Here is a 24,047-nt window from a genome sequence, read left to right on the forward strand (position 1 = left end):
AGTTTTCTGTAATATTCATATTTTTCTAAAATATCTTTCTTAACTTTCCTCTAATTGAGCCATTTTCCACAATCCCAACCTTAAATATTTATGAATCTTAATTTTGAAGATGATTTAATACATGTGAAAAATTAAAATCAACTATGGAAATACATTTTTTTCTTATGATTTTCGGAAACAAATTATAATATTTGCCAAAACTTTAGGAGAGTTGCTGGCATTTGTCTTTGACTGTATTATAAAAATTTGGACAGTGTTAGTTGCTTTCTGTCGTCTTTCAGTCTGAATTTACTTCATAGTAATAACAACTAAGTTCCTCTAATTCTCCATCCTGAATAAAACTTCTGACTTGGGGAAGTCCTTCCAGACCCTTTCATATTGATTTTTTTAAAGTATGCATATCCACAATGATCGCCTGAGTATATATTCTTGAATAGAACATTTCCTCTTTTTATTAATAAATCTTTTTATTCATTTTACATACCAACCACAGATCTCCCTCTCATCCCTCCTCCCACTCCCCCCTCAGCCTCCTCCCACCCTCCGCACTCCCCACACTCCCCACTCTCCCCACCCTGCACTCCCGCACCCCCCCACCCCCACCCGCACCTTCCCCATGCACAACCCACCCAAAGGTAAGGCCTCACAGGGAGTCAGCAAAGCCTGGTACATTCAGTTGAGGCAGGTCCAAGGCCCTCCTCCTACATGTCCCACCATAGGTAGTGGGCTCCAAAAAGCCAGCTCATGCACCAGGGATAGATCCTGATCCTACTGCTAGGGGGCCCTTAAACAGACCAAGCTATACAACTGTCTCGCTTATGCAGAGGGCCTAGTCCAGTCCCATGCAGGTTCCACAGCTGCCGATCTAAAGTTCGTGAGTTCTCACCAGCTAGGTTCAGTTGTCTCTGTAGATTTCCCCAGCATGATCTTGATGCCCCTTGCTCATGGAATCCCGCTTCCCTGTCTTCGACTGGACTCCTGGAGCTCGGCCTGGTGCTTAGCTGTGGATCTCTACATCTGCTTCCACCAGTTAGGCGATGAAGGCTAATGGGGCACATTTTCACAGATGTTCTTTGAATTTGAGTTCAGACCAGTCTCTCCTCTAAATCTAGAAGTACACCAACAGAGAACTGGAGAGCTCAGCAAGGTGCCTGGTGTTATCCAGCTTCCTAAGTACTATTTTCATTCAAGAAATGTCCTGAGACTGTGAATATGGTAATGGAATTACAGGAAGTTCTTCTACAGTTGAGTATCTCTGCAAAAGAAGGGAAAAAATGGGATTGCACAGGATTACTTAAGAAGTCAATAAAAAATGTATTTGCCAGGCCGGGCAGTGGTGGCGCACGCCTTTAATCCCAGCACTCGGGAGGCAGAGCCAGGCGGATCTCTGTGAGTTCGAGGCCAGCCTGGTCTCCAAAGCGAGTTCCAGGAAAGGCGCAAAGCTACACAGAGAAACCCTGTCTCGAAAAAACCAAAAAAAAAAAAAAAAAAAAAAAAAAATGTATTTGCCAAGAATGTTCCCCTTGCAAAACAAAGACCAAAAGAGAGGAGTCAGATTTCTTCTTCACTCTGAATCTTGACATTCCCCTAAAGGAATCCTTCCCAGTGTCCTAGCCTTATTTTGTTAACCAATTCTGAAACACCAGGTTTCTGTCTCCTGCTTGTTGATCTTGGTTTTTTAACTATATCTCCTGTTTTCTCTTTACAAAGTACTGGGGAAAAGGCAAGAGGCACAGGCTCCAAGTCCTACCCAATCTTCTATTAGTTTTTATTTTTCTTTCATAATATTAATCTATTTAAACATTGCATAGCTACTCTTTCAGGTACACTACAGTAAATTAAATGCAGTTAAAAATTTAAGGCACACAGTTTGGCTTGATCTAGATATTTTCATATGACAATGAGCAGAATTCAGGTGTTATGATCTTTTAATAATCAGCTATGACATTAACATAAAGTCTAGAAAAATATTCTGGAACATTCTTATGGTCTTCTATGTATTTTACACACAAAACAAGAAAAACTGAATTTACAATATATTTTAAACAGGAGAAAAAACTCAAAAATTTTATCATTTCAATAGAAGGAAAAATTAATTTTAGTTTTATAGCATGATAACATTTTATTTTGTATATATATAAATGTATGTATATATATAAAATACATATTATATATATATAATGTATGAATCCTTAAATAATAAACATCATTGACCAAGAAGAAGGTTTTAGAAGTCTTTTCTAGCACTTCATGCATTTTAATTTTGCCTCACATGTTTTGGAGAAATATGTCATTTTATTTTAGCATAAATGATTTCTCTAACAAAATAATGTCATATATCTTATATATAGTCATTTTTCTGGAAGAGTCAGACTTGCGTAATGTTTTGATTTCAGTATTTCTCTTATTTTACAGAGAGACATATGATGCAGATAGTTATAAAATATTAGGCATCAGCAATTTCAGTAGATTTTTGTGAATATACATCTTATACTTTATATAGCCATATGCTTCTTTGTAGTATGTCTCTTTAATGTGATGAAATAAGCATATTTATTCACAGAGCCAAGTATGCATTCTCCAGGCCATAAAAGAGACATAAAATATGTGCATTTAAATGCATGCTTTTGTATTTTGTCCATTAAAAAAATAGCTGATAGCTGGCTAGCTAGCATAAGAACATGATTTCAACTTAATAAGGATCTTAGCAATTATTTGCTGTTAGTTTAATAAAAGTAGCTACTTAAGAATAAATTTTATTCATTTGGATAACAATTGTACAATTACAAACATCTAGCAAATTTAATTTTGATGAACTTGATCAGTACTTTTAAATATTCTTTAAAAAAATAAATCCCAAATCAGCCACAACATATACTCAACAATGTATGCTATTCATTCTAAATCTATAGTTGTTTTTAATTAAATAATATTAAACTGCCAGCATTGATTTAAATTACAGAAACTGAATTTTTATAACCTTTGGATTATTGTTCATATGAAAAATTGAAAGTAATAATTTTATTTTAATTTTTTTAATTTGAAAGATGTAATTTATAGATGTACTTTATATAGTATAAATTTACATATAGTTATTTACAGTAAAGCTTTCCTTAAGGGATTTTATCTCATTTGCTAATAGCATTGTCATATACAAAACCCCCTAACGTATCTAAAACATACGTGAAAAAGCATTTTGCTGTCTCAGCAGGGGGATCTTTATATGTTGATAGATTCCAATATCCATTTGTCTGTGGAAATAATGATTATGGCTTGAAGTTGACCATGGCAGAGAAGCTTACTGCATTTGTCACATTTGTGAGAAACAGGACACTTTCCATATCAAATAACCAACTTTAATATGGAAAAGTTACATGGTGCACAGCGTAGAACAGAAAAATGCCAACTTGCCTCTAAGTTTTGTTTAAGCTGTTGCTTCAAACTGAGTTCCATGAAATTATTTTTTGTGTTGCTGTTTGGTGAATACAAGTAGATATCCCTGGGTAGGAATTAAAATAATAAACTGAAGAAATTCATTCTATTCTTTCCAATAAAAGTCTCTAGTCATTTCTTCTAGGTGTAACTTCCAATGTAGGTATATTTTCTTTTTAATATTAAGTATCTTAACATAAATTGTAGAGCAAATATGCAAGAAAGTGCTGAAAGGCATGGCTTACTTACCAAACAAAGAAGAATAACTACAAAACAGTATTTGCTTTATTTCTAATTTTCCTTTGACGCATGTATTTGTTGTCTCAGCTAGACACTATCCAGGTTGCATTCTGCTGAAGCATTTGAGTATGTTATAGCCATGTTTTGAAGTTTTGAATGGGGATTAATTAGAAAATAGTGAACTCTGCCTTTCCATGGAGGCAATGTCAAGATGGCACAACAACCGGGCTGTGGCATGCTTATTGCACACCACGCTTAGATTCATAAAGAGGTGGAATGAATATGGAAAATGTATAATCTGATTTGGAAAAGAGCAGGAGCAAGTTTAAAATTGCAGACCAGTTGAGTTCAGAAGAATTAGTCGCACTTGTTAAAGAGATCAGTGCCATTGAAAATAAACCTGGTGTTTCTCATTGGCCACATGGGAAAGGTAATCTAGGGTAAAAACTATCAAAGCCTCCAACTGCTGGGAATACATACTCATTTTAAAGAAGAAAGCTTGAATTGAGAATGTTGATGAACAAATTTTCTCTTCAAAAATGATCATACAGGGAAATGTTTTTAGAGAACCGGTTTCCAAGTTGCTCAGACCACTCTAATTGTGATAACAGGAAACCAGACTGGATATTGAGCTATTAGGTGAACTTGGATACATTGTCCACATGGGGCCAACAGTGCAGATACACAATGTAAGGGTTCTGGATGCTCCAGAAAGGTAAAGCTGGGAGTTGAAGTACAAGGTCATAGTCCCTAGAAGGAGGCATTGAGAGGCCGTTCTATGAAGATGACAACTATGCTTCATTGAAGTTACCAGGATGCTGGAATTTCCAGGGTCCAGGAAAACAGTAGGAATGGTGAGAGAGCCAGAGCAGAGAGGGCTATGTAGGTTGTATGTGGCAGAACTGGCGTCCATGTGAAGCCATCACAATTCTCAGATGCAGATATGGAGCTGCAGGATTGGGCATTTTCCCTGCTGGCTTTTAGTCTTGCTGCCATCTAGTCTTTCTTGGCTATCCTCCTGTTCCTCATTTTGTAATGGTACTACCAGTCCTGTTCCATTGGGTGTTAGAGGTAGATTCATGCAACCATACGTAAACTCCTAGTTAAGAGTTAGCCTTGAGTCAAGGGAGTGACTTCCGCTAAGAACTTTTGAACAGTCTTTGAGACTGATAATAAATATGTGGGCTTTTGAACAGGCTAAACACATTCTACATTAGGAGGCATTTGGTGCAACAGGGAGAGATTTTATCCGTTTAGAAGTGATCTCTTTGACTGTGAAGGTGACACAGGATGGACTTATTGTTAATCTTTATTATAAATTAGCCTGGATTTAAAGCCACCTGTGAGACACACCTCTCTGCGGGCATTTCCAGAGATATTTAACTTAAGAAAGGAAGTCATCCTACCCTGGATGTGTAACACTGCCCCATTAACTAGGGCTCTGAACCGAATAAAGAAAAGAAAGATAGGGGAGCTGAATGTCTCTTTCTCATTCCGGATTGTGGCCACAATATGAACAATTCATCCTCCTGCCCCAGAGTTAGAAGTGCTTTATGGTACTACGACTCCCCTGCTGTGATGGACCATACCCTCAATCTATAAGCTAAAACACCCCCTTTTCCCCTCACATTGCTGTTGGCAGATGCTTTGACACAGCAATGAGAAAAGTAACTAACACAATCAATGGTATCCACTAGCAGATGGGCACAGCTCTGTCAGAAACCGGACAGAAGTCAAGTCATGTGCTGAGCCTTAAGTGTGAAGATGTTTGATTCCTTTAAATATGATGACATCCTGAATATGAAATGCGGTTGCAAGAAGAATGGAGAAGTTGCTTGTCTGACTGACTTGCTCACTATCAGTCAACATTGTTGAGTGTCTTACATGAGTTACTCAACTTGCTTCTATGATATAACTTTGAAACAGGTGATAATAGTAGGTTTTTCAATTAGGACAACACTAACCTGACGTTTAGCTGACCAAATCTTATCACAGCCCTGATATAAGGATTATAAGCCAATGTAGAAAAGGAACACTTTGTTTGAATCTTTACTATTATAAATATTTCACAGTATATTGGTTTAATCAACAAAATGTCAAAAATATCATAACTTTTTAAAGAAATTGAACAAATTGATAAAGTTTTAAAGATCTTTGTTATAATTTTCATATAAGAGAAAGACTTCATGAATATATATATATTTGAATATAATTAATCTAAGCACTGAAAATAATATCCATAGAAGGGAAATTGGATACTAAAAACACATGGACTTTATGATGTCAGCTGAAGGAAGTAGAGTTCCTTTCTTTTTGTTGTATTATGATTTCAAGGATACTGTTAGTGTGAGGCCTTTGTAACTTGTGAGTTTGACTTATATGCCAAGATTTTCATTATTTTATTCTTTAAATTAAAAAAAAATAATAGCAAAGAACTATGCTGGGAATCCTTTTAATGGGTTGTAATAGAGTTTGTTTTGTACTAAGAAAGTAGAATGGCGTTAATTTCCCTTTTATCAACTTGGAAAGCATATTGGAGATGAGCATCATATGCAAAATCCTCAGATAAAGAGCATTACTCTCAGAATTGGATGATGTCTTCCACTGCTTCTCACACACCAAATGTTCTTCACAGTGAGAGAAAATGATGGAATTACTTCAACCCCCAGGGTATATGAAGGCATTCTAATTTCTTACCAAGATACTATTCACTTTGTGTCATGCTGTCATCACATTGAGAGGAAGATTGAATTTGGAATCAGATGGCTTAAAAATAATGGCCCGTTTTAATGAAATAGGAGCCTTCTAGGTATAATAGGGAAATTCATCTATTGAAAACAAAGATGAAAGTTAGTAGATAAATTTTCTTTCCCCATTTCAAGTAATAAAATAAAACAACCAGATCATTGCTTATTTTGGTGATTCTGACTACTGAGACATCTGGCATTCTTTCCTTTTATTAGGAAGATGTAACTTTCTCTATAATTAAATTTAACTATGTACCATAGCACTACTAAGGTATTGTCCTAAAGTAGTGATGCTTTAATTTTGATCAAATAACATTTGTAGGTTGAAATTCTATTATCCTATGTATTTTAATGTATAATTATAAAATAAATATATATGCAAGTTACTTAATGTAGTACAACTATTACATTACTTCATTCCTCTGGAAATGACTCCATTGGCCTGGCCACACAGTAAACTGTGGGCACATTCTGATCCTTAGGAACACTGCATCCCAAACAGTGGGAACTAGCATTATGCCCAGCAAGTTTGGAGTCCATAGGAAGATTTATAATTATAATAGATTTCTGGTTACTGAGTAGTGAAACTTTGTCAATTGTATTATTTTTAACAAAAAGGATACCTTTTTTCCTAACTGAAACCATTTATTGTCTTCAGGACAATTTTATCTAAGAATTTGAACCTAGTTTGAAGTAAAGACTAAAAAATATCCCCCTAAATTGTTCATCATCTCTAGCAATTAGGAGAATGAAAATCTAAAACAACTTTGTAATTTCATCTTACCCCAGTCATAATGGCAAAATGAACAAGGCAAATTACCACTTCAGGAAAAAAATTAAATATTTGACTAGTAGGTATCTTGAAATATTTAAAAATTAGTATCTAAAACCAAGGGAAATATATAAATTAAATTAAACAAAATAACTCAAAACCATAACTATTTGTGGTAGTTCAATGTTGTGAATTGTAATGTAGGTATCTGATATGTGACTCCTGTGGGGGTAAAGATCCACGGGCTGAGAACAGCTGCTCACCAGGAACATGGATTTTGCTTCCAGCTGCTTTTAAAAATTGCTCATTGTCATTTGTTTCAATATAACTATAATGTGTCCAGTTTTTATTTGTGATTTATTTGCTTGGTATTTGTCAAGTATTGTGTTCTGTAAGATTCTTCTTTGATTGGATAAGTTTCATCAGTGGTGGAGATCTCTCCACTGTTCCCCAAGCCATCTCTTCTATCTCACGTCCTTCCTTTTAACTCTGTCAACTGAATTACTTCTCTATCAGGCTGTTTGGGGATAGCCCAGACCTTTTTCACAGTCTTTGCTGTCTCCTTCTTCCCTAGTTTTCTCTGGAGACCCTGACCCTCCTCAGTGTCTGAACCCTCTATCACTCAGCACTCAAGATATTCTCCTATGTTTTTCTTAATGATAGAATCATTTCAGTTTTTTTTTTTTGACAGTCTAACACATTTTATTGCACAACCAACAATTCATTTGCTGAAAGATCATTGTTATTATTGTGGTATGACTTTGTCCATTGTATTTCTTTTTTTTAATTTTTATTTTGCAATACAATTCAGTTCTACATATCAGCCACGGATTCCCTTGTTCTCCCCTCTCCCGACCCCCTCACCTTCCCCCCAGCTCACCCCCATTCAGTTTTTAACTTATTCTCTGGGCGAAGGAGAGGAGCATGATATTCATCTCTTTTCTAAGAAATTAAGGAATTCTATAGAAGATACAAATGCTGATGAATGTACCTTCATCCTTTCTCCTTAACCACCTTTGATTCTCAGTTGACTTTTTCTATGTTCCTGACTTGCATTCCTTCAGATTTTCTCCTGAGCCCTGTGGAAAGACATCCATAAAGGGAATGGACTTCTTTATGTGGCTTCCAGAAGTTACTTATTCTTGTGGTAGCCCTCCGCAGGCTTTAGCAACTCATGAAGAACTTTAATTGGATTCTTCTTATTAACTTGTATGGTATTTCCTATCTCATACAGGCAAGGACTCACATCCTCTCTCTTGTTGGAGGAATTGTTTATTTTTTGTATAGTTTTGGGGTAATATCTCAGTGGTTCAAATGTGATGACATGTGATGAAATTTAGGACTTCCTGCTTCAGTGAGGTTAGTGGATGACCCATGTGTAGTAGCACCTAGCTTGAATACAACCCAGTCCTGCCATTTCATGAACCCCACTCCCCCCAGTGCACCCTGCTGCTTTCCATTATAGCACATGGGTAGTTGTAAAAACCACCACAAGAGAAGCTGATGTCAGAATGAGTAATATTGCATCATAGCTATTCCTTCTCTTGTTAATGGTTTTGTGTACAATGCTATGTTCATCATAGTTTTACCAAGACACAGAATATATCGGAATTATTATCTGGTATGTGTTAGTAATGATTTTGTGGAAACAGTATTCCTCATTTCTTCATATGAAAATGGATTTCACCAGATTTTGATGTCTAATAATATATTGAATTTATGGTGCTCTAGTAAGTATCAGAGAAGTATAAACAGTGACTAGCATAAGTAACATAAAATTGCAATACCACATTCCGTTGAATGATGACTAATTATTGACAAATGTTGTGTGTTTAGTTAATATTCAAAACTACAGTTAGATATTTTTAAGCCTAATGTGCTTGGAAGCAAATTTCTCCAGTTGAAGTTAAAATATTGCTTTTATGACTCCCCAGGACTTCCACTCTGATCTTGCCCACTTTGTTGATTTATTTTGCTTTCTGGCGATGGTTTCTTGAATACTGAGTTAATCATGTTCTCTTTGCATGTAGGATTCGATACCAGTATTTTGCCAATTTGCAAGGATTCACTTGGCTGGATGTTTAATAGACTTGACACAAACTACGACCTGCTATTGGACCAGTCAGAGCTTGGGAGCATCTATCTTGATAAGAATGAACAGTGCACCAAGGCATTCTTCAATTCTTGTGACACGTACAAGGATAGTTTGATATCTAACAATGAATGGTGCTACTGCTTCCAGAGACAGCAAGGTAAAAGTGAGGCTATGACAGTGGGATTAGTTGCCCTGCATTTCAAATTTTATATTTCCCTCATTATGAAAATATTAACACTAACCAATGCTTCGCTCATTTTAGTACACTTTTTCTAATTTGAATGTTTAATGAAAGAACAAATAAGCACCATATTGAACAAAATAATTGTGCTGAAGATACAAATATTCTAAATAAGATGGAAATAGTAATTAATATTTTATATTAATGTATTTCATTATAGTTTCCATTATGAACCAGCAAGCAGCACACAGAGTTATGAGAACATAGATATTAAAAGTAGTCATTGAAATTAATTTGCTATCTGCTTTGCCCACAGTGTAAAATAAATGGGGTTTTCATCACTGTACTGTGGAGTTTTAATGTTCCATTTTGTGATCTTATTAAATGAGTTGCATGAACAACGGCATTCACCGTGAAGTTATTTTTACTCATTTTATTTTCAAAATTACTTAGTCTTTCAATCTTTCCCAAATAGTTTAGCTTGTTAAAAATTCACTAGTGAAAGAGTATTCCAGAACTCTGCAAGAAATGAGACCAAAGGAAGAGCAACAATGTTCTTTGTATACCCTTTAAAATAAATTATATGTTTTTAATTAAAATATAATTATGTCACATTCTCTTTCTTCTCTTCAGCTCCTCCAAGGTACCACCCTAAATCCCCTCCAACTCGAACTGAGATCAAAAATGCACTTTTAATTTAGAACCATACTTTCAGAATGAATTTAATCATGTTATGTATTAAATGCCTGCAGGAAAAAGCACATTAAACTCCTCACATTATAATAAATATTTAGAAAAGTAAGGAATCATTGTTATGTTGGTACCAACTGAATCAACATGACACAAGTTGATATGGAGCAACTAGTATGGGCTTGATGAAAGATGAAAGAATGACCAAGATATTTAAACTGTAACTATTATTACCATACTTCATATGGAATTACAAGGATGGCTTTGCTAACTAAATTATGTACATTTAGTAATATTTCAGTAATTAGGGAGGAAGTAATTATCTACACATTGATAATAAGTAAATCAACCATATGTTTAGCTATGGAGGAGGCCTTAAACTTTCTGTAGGTCACTTGAAGATAAAAGGATTTGTGTCAGTGGAGAAGTTGGGAGTATCTGGGAGGAGCTGGAAGAAGAGAAATAATCAGAATATATTTTCTTTAAAAAACAATTTACAATAAAAAAGAAACAGCAAAAATTAATATTGAATTACTTTACTAAATATTTTAAGTTGCACACACTTGTGAATACACATTATTGGCTTGATTACGTATGCATTCTATGTAAGCAAACACTCCATAAACTGATATTCTAGTCATTAATAGCTGCTATACTTTAAAATAGTAAGTACACTAAGATAGTAAATTCAAGTATATTATCATTAAAATGTATTCGTTCATACTTTTCATGCTTTTTTGTATTTTAACAGTTGCTATGTTGGTTTTGTTGTTTGTTAGAATATGTCTTCCATGTTTATTGATGAGCATTGAAGAATATATACATATGAACATACATGTCAAATCTACAAAACTGAATTCAATGAGTCTGAGGGTACATGGTAGTTATGACAGTCTAAAAATTGGGAAAGGAATATTTAATATTGTATGAACACATGTTTGAATTGAAATGTTTAAGATTTAATTTGAAAAATTATGTTTAAAATGTCTTTTAAAAAACATTCAAAAGTAGCTGGGATTTCAGATGCATATCAGCATAAATCTCCATATTTATTTAGTGAAAATAAAAGAAATCCATTTCTCCTTTATAGCACATTACTTTTTTAATAAAATTGGAAGCTTGGCTAATGTTATGTCAGTAAGACAATGAGACTAAAATTTTTATTTCACATATCAGTGTATCTTGATTTATAGTCTTTATTTTAAGGAAAAGTTAAATCACATCAATTTAAAAATAAACTACAACACTAAAGTGATTACTTAGTATTTAAAAATAAGTTACTTTTTCTCCCCCTAAGATGTAATATTTTTATTCTCAGGTACTGAACAACTTAGGCACATTATTTATTCTTTCTTTCTACTATGCATTTTAATGACTGAATTATTTTGCAGTTGGCATAGTAAACAATTTCAAAATTATTTGAATTACATCGTATATTTTACCTATTACCTGAGAGTACAGAGTGTACAAGAGTAAGAATTATTTTGATATTTTAATGTCCTGTGACAGATATAATGTTTTTCATTCTCTACCTATGTCAAGGATAAGAATTGTTCATTTGTTCTGATGTCATTCACTTTTGAACAAGTATACTAAATTTCAATAATATGTATTGTATTATAACTACTTAGACTATTCAAATTATCTACATATACATGTGCTCATTTAAATCACCAATTGTTAATACAACACACAAAATATATACTTACACTACGGCTTGAGTACTCTAAGATTATTTCTTGACTCTTGTGACAGTTTAGATTGTATTCTCTTTTTAAATAACTTCACATTTGAAGCCTCTGAAGAAACTAGAAAGACCAAAGTACAACAGTAACATTATACAATAACAAAATAGTTAAATTTCCAATGTAACTGGAAAAAAGCAGTATCCATTTCATAGAATATTTTATAATGAAAACGATTTTTTATTATCCTATGACATATGTTAAATGAGAGGGAGATGAGTTAGTTTTTTTGGTCAGCAATTAATTGAATCTAAACTTCAGACCTTTTAAATGTAAAAAGTAAGTCTATTCCATCATCTATATCTATGGTATTTTCATTCTTCATCAAATTCAGTCATTCTAAAAAATACCAGGAAAAATACCATTGCTAGCACATAGTAAATTGTTACACTCTATCATGTATTCATACATAGCTATTTCTGTGTACATGTTTATCACAAGAAGTATATATATATATATATATATATATATATATCCATGTGATACCATGACAACAAATGGATAGCATGCATCTTCTCATGAAATGAAAAGGTCCCACTGGAGGTTGATAGCTTGGCAGGTGCACATTGCTTGCTTAACTAAATCCTTGAAGTGTTGTGTTTAATGTCATTTCAGACCCACCCTGCCAGACAGAGCTCAGCAACATTCAGAAGCGACAAGGGATAAAGAAGTTCCTAGGTGAGTCGCAGCTCATTCTTCTGGAAGTTTTATTGCTTACATAAATAACCCCAGGGAAACAGCAACATAAAATCAATATTAATCCAACAAAGACAGACTGCATTAAGTTTCATCAGCAAAATTTATGAACTTTTGGAAAGTCATTGAACTTACTTTTATTACCTCACCTCTTGAAGGATATAATGTCTGGTTTATTACTCTAATATCGTGTCCATTTTGAAAGTTGTTCAGTACAAAAAAGATTTAAGCAATACTAAATTTAAGAATCAGCACAAATGTCTATTTCTGCAGTTAAATGTTTAAGAATTGATGGTACCATATGTGACCACCTATGTGGAATATAAGCAAGTGATCACATAACGTGGAGTGGAAAGTGCTCTGATTTAGAAATATGAGCAGGACTTTTAGTGATTCTCATTAGTAAATTTCCTACTGTAGCTTTTAGTAAGTAAATTTTGATACATAAGTAGATGGTAGATAGATGATAGGTAGATAAAGAGAGAGAGATGATGGTTATATATTTTAGCCAAATTCTTAAAATGTTTGAATAATTGGCTATCAATATATCACGATGCTGTTACATTTCCTTATAGTTTATGTGTATAATCACACGTTATTAATAAATTTCATTTGAAGCCAATTTAAACTGGAAACCTTCCTAACCTTCTGTACATCCTTCACCCAGCTCTTTCCATCCTTTTCTTTACATGCTACAAATTGTTATAGCTCATCTGTAAAATCTAACAAATTATTTTTGCTACAATACAACTTGGCTTTGACCAGTTCTGCAGCTGTTTATAGTTTAGCATCATTAGTGCATATTTGCATTTTCATAGGAGGCAACACATCATGAGTGTATATTTGAAGCATCATACTTTAAGACATTACAATGTCTCTGAATCTGGTTAATATACATTATTTTATATAGTATCCACGTAATTAAAATACAGTAACTTTCAGTTAGAACATTTTTTTATTGCTAGAGAATTCTTAGCTTAGGACTCATCATTCAGTTAAATGGTTTGTCATAAAATGCTTTAGGTGAAAAACCGATGAGTATAAAAACTAGCAGGGCAATTTTCTTTTTAAACTGTGGCCAGCTGCTTGTGAGGACATAAATCATGAGGGGAAAGAATATCATGATGCATGAGAATGTTTCTGCTATCCAAAGTTTCGCATCATACCATGGAGGAAACTATTAACTTCCAATAAATATTTTAGAGTGGATCAAGGTCAAGTAATACTGAAATCCATTAGGATGTTGACTTTTCTTACTTGAACTTATTTTTTAAAAATCACATTTGGTGACCACATGGGAAGATTTTTCTTACTCTTCTTTTGTGACTAATAAAGTAGATGTTAGAACACTGGACGCTTTAACTGTTCTTTCTGATTAGGGTAAGGGCATTATGCACACCTAAATGGGCCAGCTGCTCTGTGAGGGTAAGGCATCCTGAGTTCCAATGTGAAGATCCATTTGCATTCACGTCTGAAGTGCAAGTATTGTACTTACCAGTGTTCTCTTCTAAGTTTCCTTGCATAAAAAAATGATTGTAACATCATAATATTTTATTTATGTAGATACTACAAAGATTTTTTTCTTGTATTTCATGCCCTTAAGTCTGTAGAGAAAACTCACAAATTTTCCACATTGGTAAATTTGTCCATGCCAGTTTACATACTTCAATTGAATTATATTTGTTTTGAACATATCGTGTATTTATTAGACTTATGAAGCTTTTTAAGGTGTAAAATTATCATCCCACAGGTGGTAATAGAAAATGACATTCACATTTTCTCTATATGCTAGATATTTCTTAACCAAAAATCTGTGATTCTGTTCATATGAAAGAATAAACAGGGGAGAAAAGAAAACATCTGATCATCCAGACGTTGTAGCTAACATTGGAATATTTATTGAGGAACTTAACTAAACTTACAAAGAACTAAATATTGATCACTACACATGTACTGTGTGACTGTGTCAGATTCTACAAATAGGAGTGGCTGATTTCCCAGTATTTGTAGGCTAGACTTTCAGTCTAAAGGGTGTGGTTTATATAATAGTAAAAACCAAGAGAACCTAAATATTTTCAAACAGAGGGGATACCACAGAATAGTGGTAACAATAAATAATGGCAATACACAAGAGGCATTCACACACACACACACATACACACACACACACACACACACACAGAGAGAGAGAGAGAGAGAGAGAGAGAGAGAGAGAGAGAGAGAGAGAGAGAGAGAAGACTTTGTGTGTGAGTCATAATTTCATATTTTCATATTTAAGCCTTAAAATGAAGTGTAGGAATGGAGAAGGATGTCAGTTGGCATAAGCAAAGTACCACTATATTGGAAAGAAACAGCTTGACATGGGATAATTTTTTTGTAAAATATCAATGAAAATTTTGGAAAACAAAACAAGAAATTGTCAATAATAAGACAGTTGAGGGGCTTGTACGCCATGCTAAATGTTCTGAATGATTTAATATAAGCATAGAATCAATCATGTTTTGACTTTTAGAACATTAATACATAATGACCACCTAGTATAACAGACCTTCCTAGTCAACTCCTTTTTCCTGTGTGTGTGACCATTTATTTCACAGGGCAGTACATCCCTCTCTGTGATGAAGATGGTTACTACAAGCCAACACAATGCCATGGCAGTGTAGGGCAGTGCTGGTGTGTTGACAGATATGGAAATGAAGTCATGGGATCCAGAATAAATGGTGTTGCCGATTGTGGTAAGAGAATGGCTGACTCCATACAATTTCCTAACACGCAGTTAAATTTCTCAAAGGCTCATGAACTTGTTCAAGCATTTCATGAAGGCCTACCCTATTCTGATTATCGAATATGTAGAATATGTGTGAACATTAAGGGTGAAAAAGAGGCTTGGTCCTTGTATATTGTAAACTTCTATAGTAACAATAAAAATATACAAAACAGACACATTTAAGTATTTTGAAGAGAATGATTAAAAGCTGAGTCCCAGTTCCTACATCAAGTTAGAATGTCTGTCACAGACAAAGCAGATATCATTTCTTCTATTTGAAGTCTGTAAAACATAGGGCATATCATTTGCAGATCCATGTGGAATGGTTGTCTGCAGTCCTCTGGAGGAAATCATTTGAGTAGCATGACCCTCATCAGCCAAACCAAATGAAGCTAACCCAATCAAAACACAATTTCAAGTCTGTGAAGTCTGATAAATTATACTAACACATTACTTGTTTCCTTATGTTTAGGGATGAAAAACATCATTTATATATTAAACGGTAGTTATAGTTGATGTTCTAATTATTTTATGAACACGAATTTTATGTGTCTATATAGAGATTATATAAGAATTTGGCATTGTATGTATTTTTCCAGAAAGAAAGTTAGTGTTTGTGTTTATGTTAAACAGAGAAGTAACTATTTTAAAAAACCTTCTTATTACAGTACTCTCCAAACTCCTCTAATGGATTGAACACAAACCCATCAAGCTGTTACGATTAAACATTTGGTCCCAAATTACGATGCTATGTGAGAGCTTATGGAGCTTGTAGAATGTGTAGTTTAATGGACATCGCAGGTTAGGTCCCAGTCCAGCTTCAGTATGAATTTCCCCTTCCTGGTTTGCCTTTTAAGATGCATCTGCCACAACTTCAAAATCTCCTCCCCATTGTTCCAGCTCTTCATATCCCTCCAGTCACCATGTTTTCCTGCCATGATGGATCACGCCCTCTAAAATGAGCCCCAATTACACAGACTCCGTTTCCTCATGTTCGTCAGCTATTTGGTTACAGCACAGAGGGAAGTAATCGCTTAAAACAATGCCATGACGCAGATCTAATGGGTTTTATTTTCTCTACTATCAATTAAAATTATGATAAAATGAAGTACTCAGTGATAACATGTCTTATGCCATTTTTACACTGATAAACAAAGATTATTTAATAAGAAACAAATAGTAAATAATAATAACAAGTAAACTTACATAACCGTCCCTTCCTGCTTTTGCATTTATTTATTCCATAACATTTTCATAGCTGGATTTTGGTGTTGGGGCCTTACACCTACATGATCAAAACAGCAGCTAGGATGCAACACCTGCCTTAAACAGTGTTAACAACTAAAGAACATACGTTTGTAATACGCATCTTAAAATGCTTGGATCATTTATGGCTTCATCGACCTGTAATATCAGTAATGGATAAAGTGTTTTCACTTTTATTCTACCAGTAAAAATTATTTTCAGATGAGTTCAATAAGTCAGCAGGAATTTATTTTGGAAACTTTATTCCTGGGTTTTCCTATACTGTTGCAAGTATAATATATGTGAACATGGAATTTAAGAAACAGTTTTTTGTTGGCAAGAATGGTAAGTTCAGTACAATGTGAAACCAACCATCTAAATACACTAATATGATTTATAAGAATGAAGACTAAAAAAGGTAGTATCATTTGAGGACTTAATATTTATTACTGTTATAATGAGTCTATGTGACTTGCTATCTCTAGAAATATTAATAGCTGATTTTAAGGTAATATGAGTATTAATTTTCTGTTGCTCTAGTAACAACGGAAAAATCAATCCCACTAAGCAGCTGACTTAATCAACACAAGTTTATCATCTTTCAATTCTGCATGACACATTGTAACAGGTCTCACTAAACTAAGCATCAATATTTTAGCAAGCTATGGCTATTTCTAGAGATTCTTTAGAAAAATCAATTTCCTTTCCTCTTCTATCTTCTAATACTTTTCTGGTGTTTTAACACAAAATCCTTGCAACTTTTTGATTAGATTAAATGACATCTCTAAATTACATTTTCTAGGAAAAAAATATTTGATTAAATGGAATGAATAGTGAAATTGTCCAGGACAGGTTCCTATTGCAAGCTCATTAGCTGAATTATATTTATAAAGTTGTTTTTTAATATCAAGTAATATATCTATTTGATTTTAAAATTTAGGAAGTATATATTTTGCTATGATAATTTTTCCACCTCATTATATACTTTCAGGTAAAATTCTAAGTAGTATGTAAGATTTTTAGTCTGTCATGAAATTCTACAAAATTTGGGGTGAGATCAAATTTACTAAACTGGAAATCTTACATTGCACAGTACTATGAGCATAAATATTATAGCAAGTGAGAGTTTTAACATACCATACTCTTTCCAAGTATAGTTTTTTTTTCTTATCTTCATTGAGAAGATGAATAGCAAATACAGATTTATTAAATCTTTCAATTTTCTTTCTTATTTTTTATAACTTAGAACTCATCTCATTGATTAGTCAAGTAAATATGGTGCTTGCTTTTGTAGCTATTGATTTTGAAATCTCTGGAGATTTTGCAAGTGGAGATTTCCATGAATGGACTGATGATGAAGGTGAAGAAGACGATATTATGAATGATAAAGATGATATTGAAGATGATGATGAAGATGAAGGGGATGATGATGATGATGGGGATGACCATGATGGATATATTTGATCAGCAACAGCTTAAGTCAACAAATTCTACATTTTTAATATTTACAAAATAATAGCATATTGAGAATTTCCTTCTTATCCCTAAACAAAATGATTCTAAACCCCACATATATTTTGTATAATTATTTCAAATATTGAAGCTAAAGTCATAGAACATTATGTTTAAATAAGAATTATTTAATTTTGGTTTTTATATGCCTTAGAAAAAAAGAAAACACATATGGGTTGTAGCCTGAATATGGAAAGTTATGAAGACTATGATAACAAAATTTTCATAAGAACATACTATGTAATTGTTCTACAAACAACATAAAAATGAATGTGTGCTTGGGATCATATGTGTTGCTTTTATGACAGATTTTATAAGTTAAATTTATAGTAACTTTCTAATGACCTGAACCACAAGGATTTTGTCAATTAATGCATGTTGTTAACTTCAATTAAAATCGGGCATCTTCCAAACTTATGGTTGGGATACTAAGAAAGATGACTCATGGTAAGACAAAGTGACCACTATTGAGTACTTCTTTGAGTGGTGATCTCTTTAATAATGAAGTTATTCTGGAAATGATTAGATATTTTTTGCAATGCAAAGTATGGAAACCATGGATTCTGAAAGTTAAAGTTTTTCTTCCTACTTTTCAACTTAAATTGCATTGTGTATCATGTGGATTTTTAAAAATATTCTTAAACAGCATCATTTCTAGATTTTTCTATATTCCAACCAGCAATCTGGGTACAGAATTTCATTTAGAAAGAAAAAAAGAAAGATTTATTTCAACGACTTTTCATTAAATATATTTTATTTAACCCAAGATCAAATTTGAAAATATGAATTCTCAGTTTTTTATTTGATATAAAATTTTGTGTTTAATCTTGTAATCATGCCATTTTTGTTATTAGTACTGGAATTAGAGAACGTGTTGTATGGTGCCTTGCAAAAAAAAAAAAATAGAAATAGAAAGGGTTAGCATGCATACCAGTATAGGATATTAGGCAATATTTAAGCACACATAATTAACAAATTATTGCTATTAAAGATACTGCTGGAATTAAGAAAGTGGAATATGTTTCTTTCTTTTTTTCTATTGTTACATAATCCCATATGAAATTGTTTATAATTATTGTGAAGAATAGCATTTAAGATTTAACTGTAACAAAAATTACTTTGTTCACTAAACATTAGTTAGCATGTTAATTAATTGTGTAGACATTTTGACATACCACCGCTTTTGGGTGTATCAGACCAATAGTTTTGTGCTCATAATAGACGTGGGAAACCTGTTGAATTTTACACATCGGTATCTTTCACTCCAGCAGTGAATTTCCAGATTTCCTGGACTATTATTCATAGAACACAAATTTGGTGAACTTGTTCCATTTAATTTCTACACACTAAATAAAAACTTCAATGTTGACTTTACATAATATTTAAGCTATAATGCATTTTCTTTTTTACTGTTTCTGTATAGTTTACAAAATAAAGAATCTTGTAACCAAAGTAAGCGGCTCCTTAATGATTTTCTGGGATATGTTCTAGCATGGAGAGTTTTTAATTTGTTTCATAATTCTGGAAAATAACATACCATGACAACTGAGCCAAGAAATGTTTCTAGAGTTTACTTTTTCAGTTTCTAAACCAGATTTATTAATGTCTTGAGTAGAGTTAAGATTATTTTTGTTTGTTGGTTTATCTTAATCTGTTTGTTTGTTAATGTATTATAAAATAAATAATTTTCTTTCCAAAAGAATAGCATTTAAAATTTTATTTTGGTTACATATTTCTTAAAACATTCAACTGAAGTTCTATATTAAGACTGTAATTGAAGAATGATTGGATCACTTTGTCTATTGAAAAAAATGTATATGAACCATCAAATTTAATTTGAGGTTATCATGAAAGACTATAAAGCAAATTACATACAGATATTTAGTCTAAAACCACAATCTTGAAGTTAAGCTTTTTTATAGTGTCACCATTCAGATTTCCAGAAAAGCAACTGATTTAACAGCAAATTCAAGTTTGGAAAAAGTACAGTATTGGGTGTCCAGCTTAATGGTATAGCATTTGCCTGGGATTGAAAGGCTGTTTGTTCAATTCCTAGGGCAACAAAATTACTAAGATTAATAAATGTTGTAAGATGAATTGCTAAACGGTTTTATCAATTAAAAAAAAAACAGAGCCAGATATAGGGGTGAAAACCGAGAGATCAGAGAAATAGTACAAGTCACAGCCAACCTCACCTCACCAACCCTCAGCCTCCAAAGAGACTTACTTCCTGTATACCCACACCTATATGCCTTTCTGTCCCTGCTATTTCACTTCCTCTCTCTGCCCAGCCACCCCACTTCCTCTTATTGTCCAGCTCCTTCCCTTCCTGTCTGTCTGTACAGACCTCCAGACCTTTATGGTTAACTAGTGTTGGAATTTAAGGCATGTGCCACCACATCTGGCTCTGTTCCCAGTGTAGTCTTGAACTCACAGAGAACCAGATGAATCTCTGCCTCCTGAATGCTAGGATTAAACACATGTGCTACCATTGCCTGACCTCTATGTTTATTTTTCTTCTGAATCTCAGATAAGCTTTACTAGGGTGTACAATATATTGGGGGACACAATAAATCACCACAAAATGTTATATAAATTATTTGTATTCAATATATGTGCTTAAAAGTTTTATTTATGGCAGGTATTAAGTACCTTGACCAAAATGTAATTTATACTGTATCTGGTAACTCAGCACATTCATACCTGAATATTTATTCCCAAGACTGTAAGTACTGGATGTTTGTATTACACCAGTTACTATTCTAGTAGTGAAGATATATCAGTGAACAAAATAGTCATGCACATGAAATTCTAGTATTAAAAGTGGAAAATATACATATATTTCTAATCTATAGCATGACTCAGTTGCATTTTCTACTATAATGAAACAACAATTGTATTTTACAGATTTAAGAAAAGAAAAAAATTTTGATTTGATTAAGATTCCTCCATTCCAGTTCACAGAATTAGCGAAACATATTTAGCTAGAAGGCATAATTAACCCAATGGTTTACTGTTCTTTAAGCTGAATTCTGATTCATGGGCAGGAAAGCAAAATAATATAATATTTTAATCTCCATTTTTATGGTATTATTTTTCAAAACATAGCAGATCAAAAACTATGTGACATTTTAGATTACAACCAGTCCAACACTAAACAATAAAGATTAAGGTAAGAAACATTCAATGAAAATATTCAATGTTTCTGGTACATCACAAATCTATAAATTAGCAAATTGTGTGTGTGTGTGTGTGTGTGTGTGTGTGTGTGTGTGTGTGTGTGTGTGTGTGTTGATCAAAATGATATGTGAAGATAAGGCAGACAAGAGAAAAACAGTGGGATATTTGCCAATCATTTAACAGAATCAAATCCACTCATTATAAAAATATCATGATTAACCAATAAAATAGGTACTAGGAGAACTTGTTCCCTACACCCATTTCACAGTATTTCTCACAAAGCTAAAGATGTTAAACACAACTCATGGGTGTTGATTCATTTGTTCTGCTGATAGCATAATCAGAGGGAGCAGCTTTAGAGAAGAGCATCAAGTAACTCATCCTGTGTAACAAATGTTTACATGTATACTTCAACATGCTGAGAGAAGCAACTGTGAGTACTCTGCCTTAGATGGGACGTTGATAGCAATACCTCCCCACAAGACTCAGGGGATATTAAAGTGAGCAGGGAGAATGTAGAAATCAGAGGATGAGAAGGGAGAGCTGGGAAATACTATCTTCTGGACAAGATATGGCTATTGCACATAGGAACTCGGCTATTTGGTTACACAAGTTCGAGCCAATTAAAAATTCCAGCATGAAGGTCAGAGGATGCCAGAGGATGTCAGAGGAGGTTAGAAGATGTCAGAGGAGGTTAGAGGCTATCAGAGGAGGTAAGAGGATGTCAGAAGAGGTCAGAGGATGTCACAGGATGTCAGAGGAAGTCAGAGGAGGTCAGAGGATGTGAGAGGAGGTCAGAGGATGTCAGAAGAGGTCAGAGAATGTCAGAGGAGGTCCTGAGGCCCCACACCCAGCAGAGGAGCTATTACTTGATAATGGCTGCTGGGTGTTGCAAATCTTTCTCTGTCCTACCAACCAGCTCCCAAATCACAACATGGAGACTTATTATTAATTATGAAATCCCGGCTGATAGCTTAAACTTGTTTCTAACTAGCTCTTATAACTGAACCCATTTTTAATAATTCATGTGCTGCCATGTGGCTCATGGCTTGTTCCCTCATCTCCTACATGTCCTGCTCCCTCCCTGTCTCCTCACAACCCACTCTACCCTTCTTCTTCCCAGCATCCTCTGTGCCCTGAAATCCTGCCTAGCTATTGTCTGTTCAGCTTTTTAGGAAACCAATCAGAGAAACACATCTTCAGAGGGTAGAAAAAGATTATTCCACAACAGCCGAGGGAAGGAGAATCAGTTTGCTTTGGGTTTAGTCACTGGTATGTTACCGTACATGCCTCAGTGGATGGCACCACACCATGTCCATAAAGGCAACACTAATTAAACTCAGTGGGTGAAAACAGCAAAATAGGGGAAGAACCTGAAATTGAAAGGGACACATTGAAGGGGCTGAGGGGAGTTGAAGGAAGGGAGTTAGGCAGGAGTGAATGTGATCAAAGGCCATTATGTATACATGGAATTTTCAAGATAAAGTCAAAAACATGGGTAGTGCAGTCAGTTTTGAGATACAATATAAAATGAAATTATTTATTCACATTTACTTATCATATACATTATTAGGATGAGTATATCGCATAGTAGATAGGCAAGATAGAGTAGGTAACACAAAATCTGAGACTATGAAAAGGTGTGAAAATGGTAACCTTAAATACTGCTCAATGATCAAGAGTACATACTGTTCTATATTTGTTCCCATCTGCTGCAGGAGGAAGCTTTTCTGATGATGGCTGAATAAGGCACTGATCTATGACCATAGCAGAGGGTCATTAGAAGTCATTTTATCAATATCTTGTTTTTCCTTTTAGACCAGTATTATTTGGTTTTACCCCAGGTCCCTGGGTTATCTACTCTCAGGTTCTTGGTCACCCAAGTAGTGTCAGGTATGGGTTCTGTTTCATGGAGTGGGCCTTAAGTCAAATCAGTTATTCACTGGCTACTTCCACAAACTTTGTGCCATTATTGTCCTGGCATATCTTGCAGGAGGATCATCCTTGTAGTTAAAGAGTTGGTGGTTGTCTTCCTGTTTATGTTCCTCTTATGAGAGCATGCAAAATACCTTCCTGTACCAGATAATGGAAAGTAGGGGCAAAGGCTCTTTGTAGGCACCAATGCAACATCGCTATGCTCAGTGAATTGTGAAGGTGTCATCTTCAGCAATGAAACCTTGCTGTCAATTTGGGAAGAGTAACCAAATAGTCTTGGCAACAGCCTGGGTTGTTTTAAGGGTTCCCATGGGCCTCCTTGGGAACAACAACAACTCAACTAGATGTGAACTGATCCTGGTATTGGAAGCTTTATTTGGAGACAAGAGATGGACCCTTGGGACTCTGTCCCTCCCATTCTTTGGCAATTTCACTTAGATCACCTTCTTATATGTATATATTTTAGGAAATTTCTGTTCTATTACGTTTCCATACCATCCCTCAGATACTCCTCAAATTTAATTGTGTTGGAAGGTTTTTGCTGGCTTGTAGAGGTTGCAGTCTCTTATGGCCTGGCAGTTTATCTCAATTGCTTGGCAACATGGAAACTCCCTCCCTCCCCAGCAGATCTTCCTGCCTCTACCTGCCTTTATCTGGACCTGGAGAACTGTCCTTATCTGAAAACTGTCTCTAAGCCAGATGCCTCATTTATCTTTAGTTTGAATCTTAACACAGATCCCTGATAGATGATTTGTGCTAGGAGCTCTGCTATAGAATCCTACCACCACATACTAAGCCTTGTGATAGGAG

The 24,047-nt window shown here is 34.2% G+C and overlaps 1 protein-coding gene across 5 annotated transcripts in view; it reads left to right on the forward strand.

Moving 5' to 3' along the window:
- The window catches only part of Spock3 (SPARC (osteonectin), cwcv and kazal like domains proteoglycan 3), a 466,472-nt gene extending 446,648 nt beyond the window's left edge, over window positions 1-19,824 (forward strand). For 4 of the 5 annotated variants that reach the window (XM_052752354.1, XM_052752352.1, XM_052752351.1 and 1 more), the window contains 4 exons: window positions 9,222-9,443; window positions 12,518-12,580; window positions 15,196-15,333; window positions 17,905-19,824. In XM_052752354.1, coding sequence (XP_052608314.1) covers window positions 9,222-9,443; window positions 12,518-12,580; window positions 15,196-15,333; window positions 17,905-18,074 — 593 coding nt within the window. In that variant the 3' untranslated portion in view covers window positions 18,075-19,824. The remainder of the gene's footprint in view (window positions 1-9,221; window positions 9,444-12,517; window positions 12,581-15,195; window positions 15,334-17,904) is intronic. The other variant, XM_052752353.1, reaches the window with a different exon arrangement.
- The last annotated feature ends 4,223 nt before the right edge of the window (window positions 19,825-24,047 follow it).

Source organism: Peromyscus californicus, unplaced genomic scaffold (assembly GCF_007827085.1).
Source record: "Peromyscus californicus insignis strain IS unplaced genomic scaffold, ASM782708v3 Scaffold_23__1_contigs__length_62951481, whole genome shotgun sequence".
NCBI lineage: Eukaryota > Metazoa > Chordata > Mammalia > Rodentia > Cricetidae > Peromyscus > Peromyscus californicus.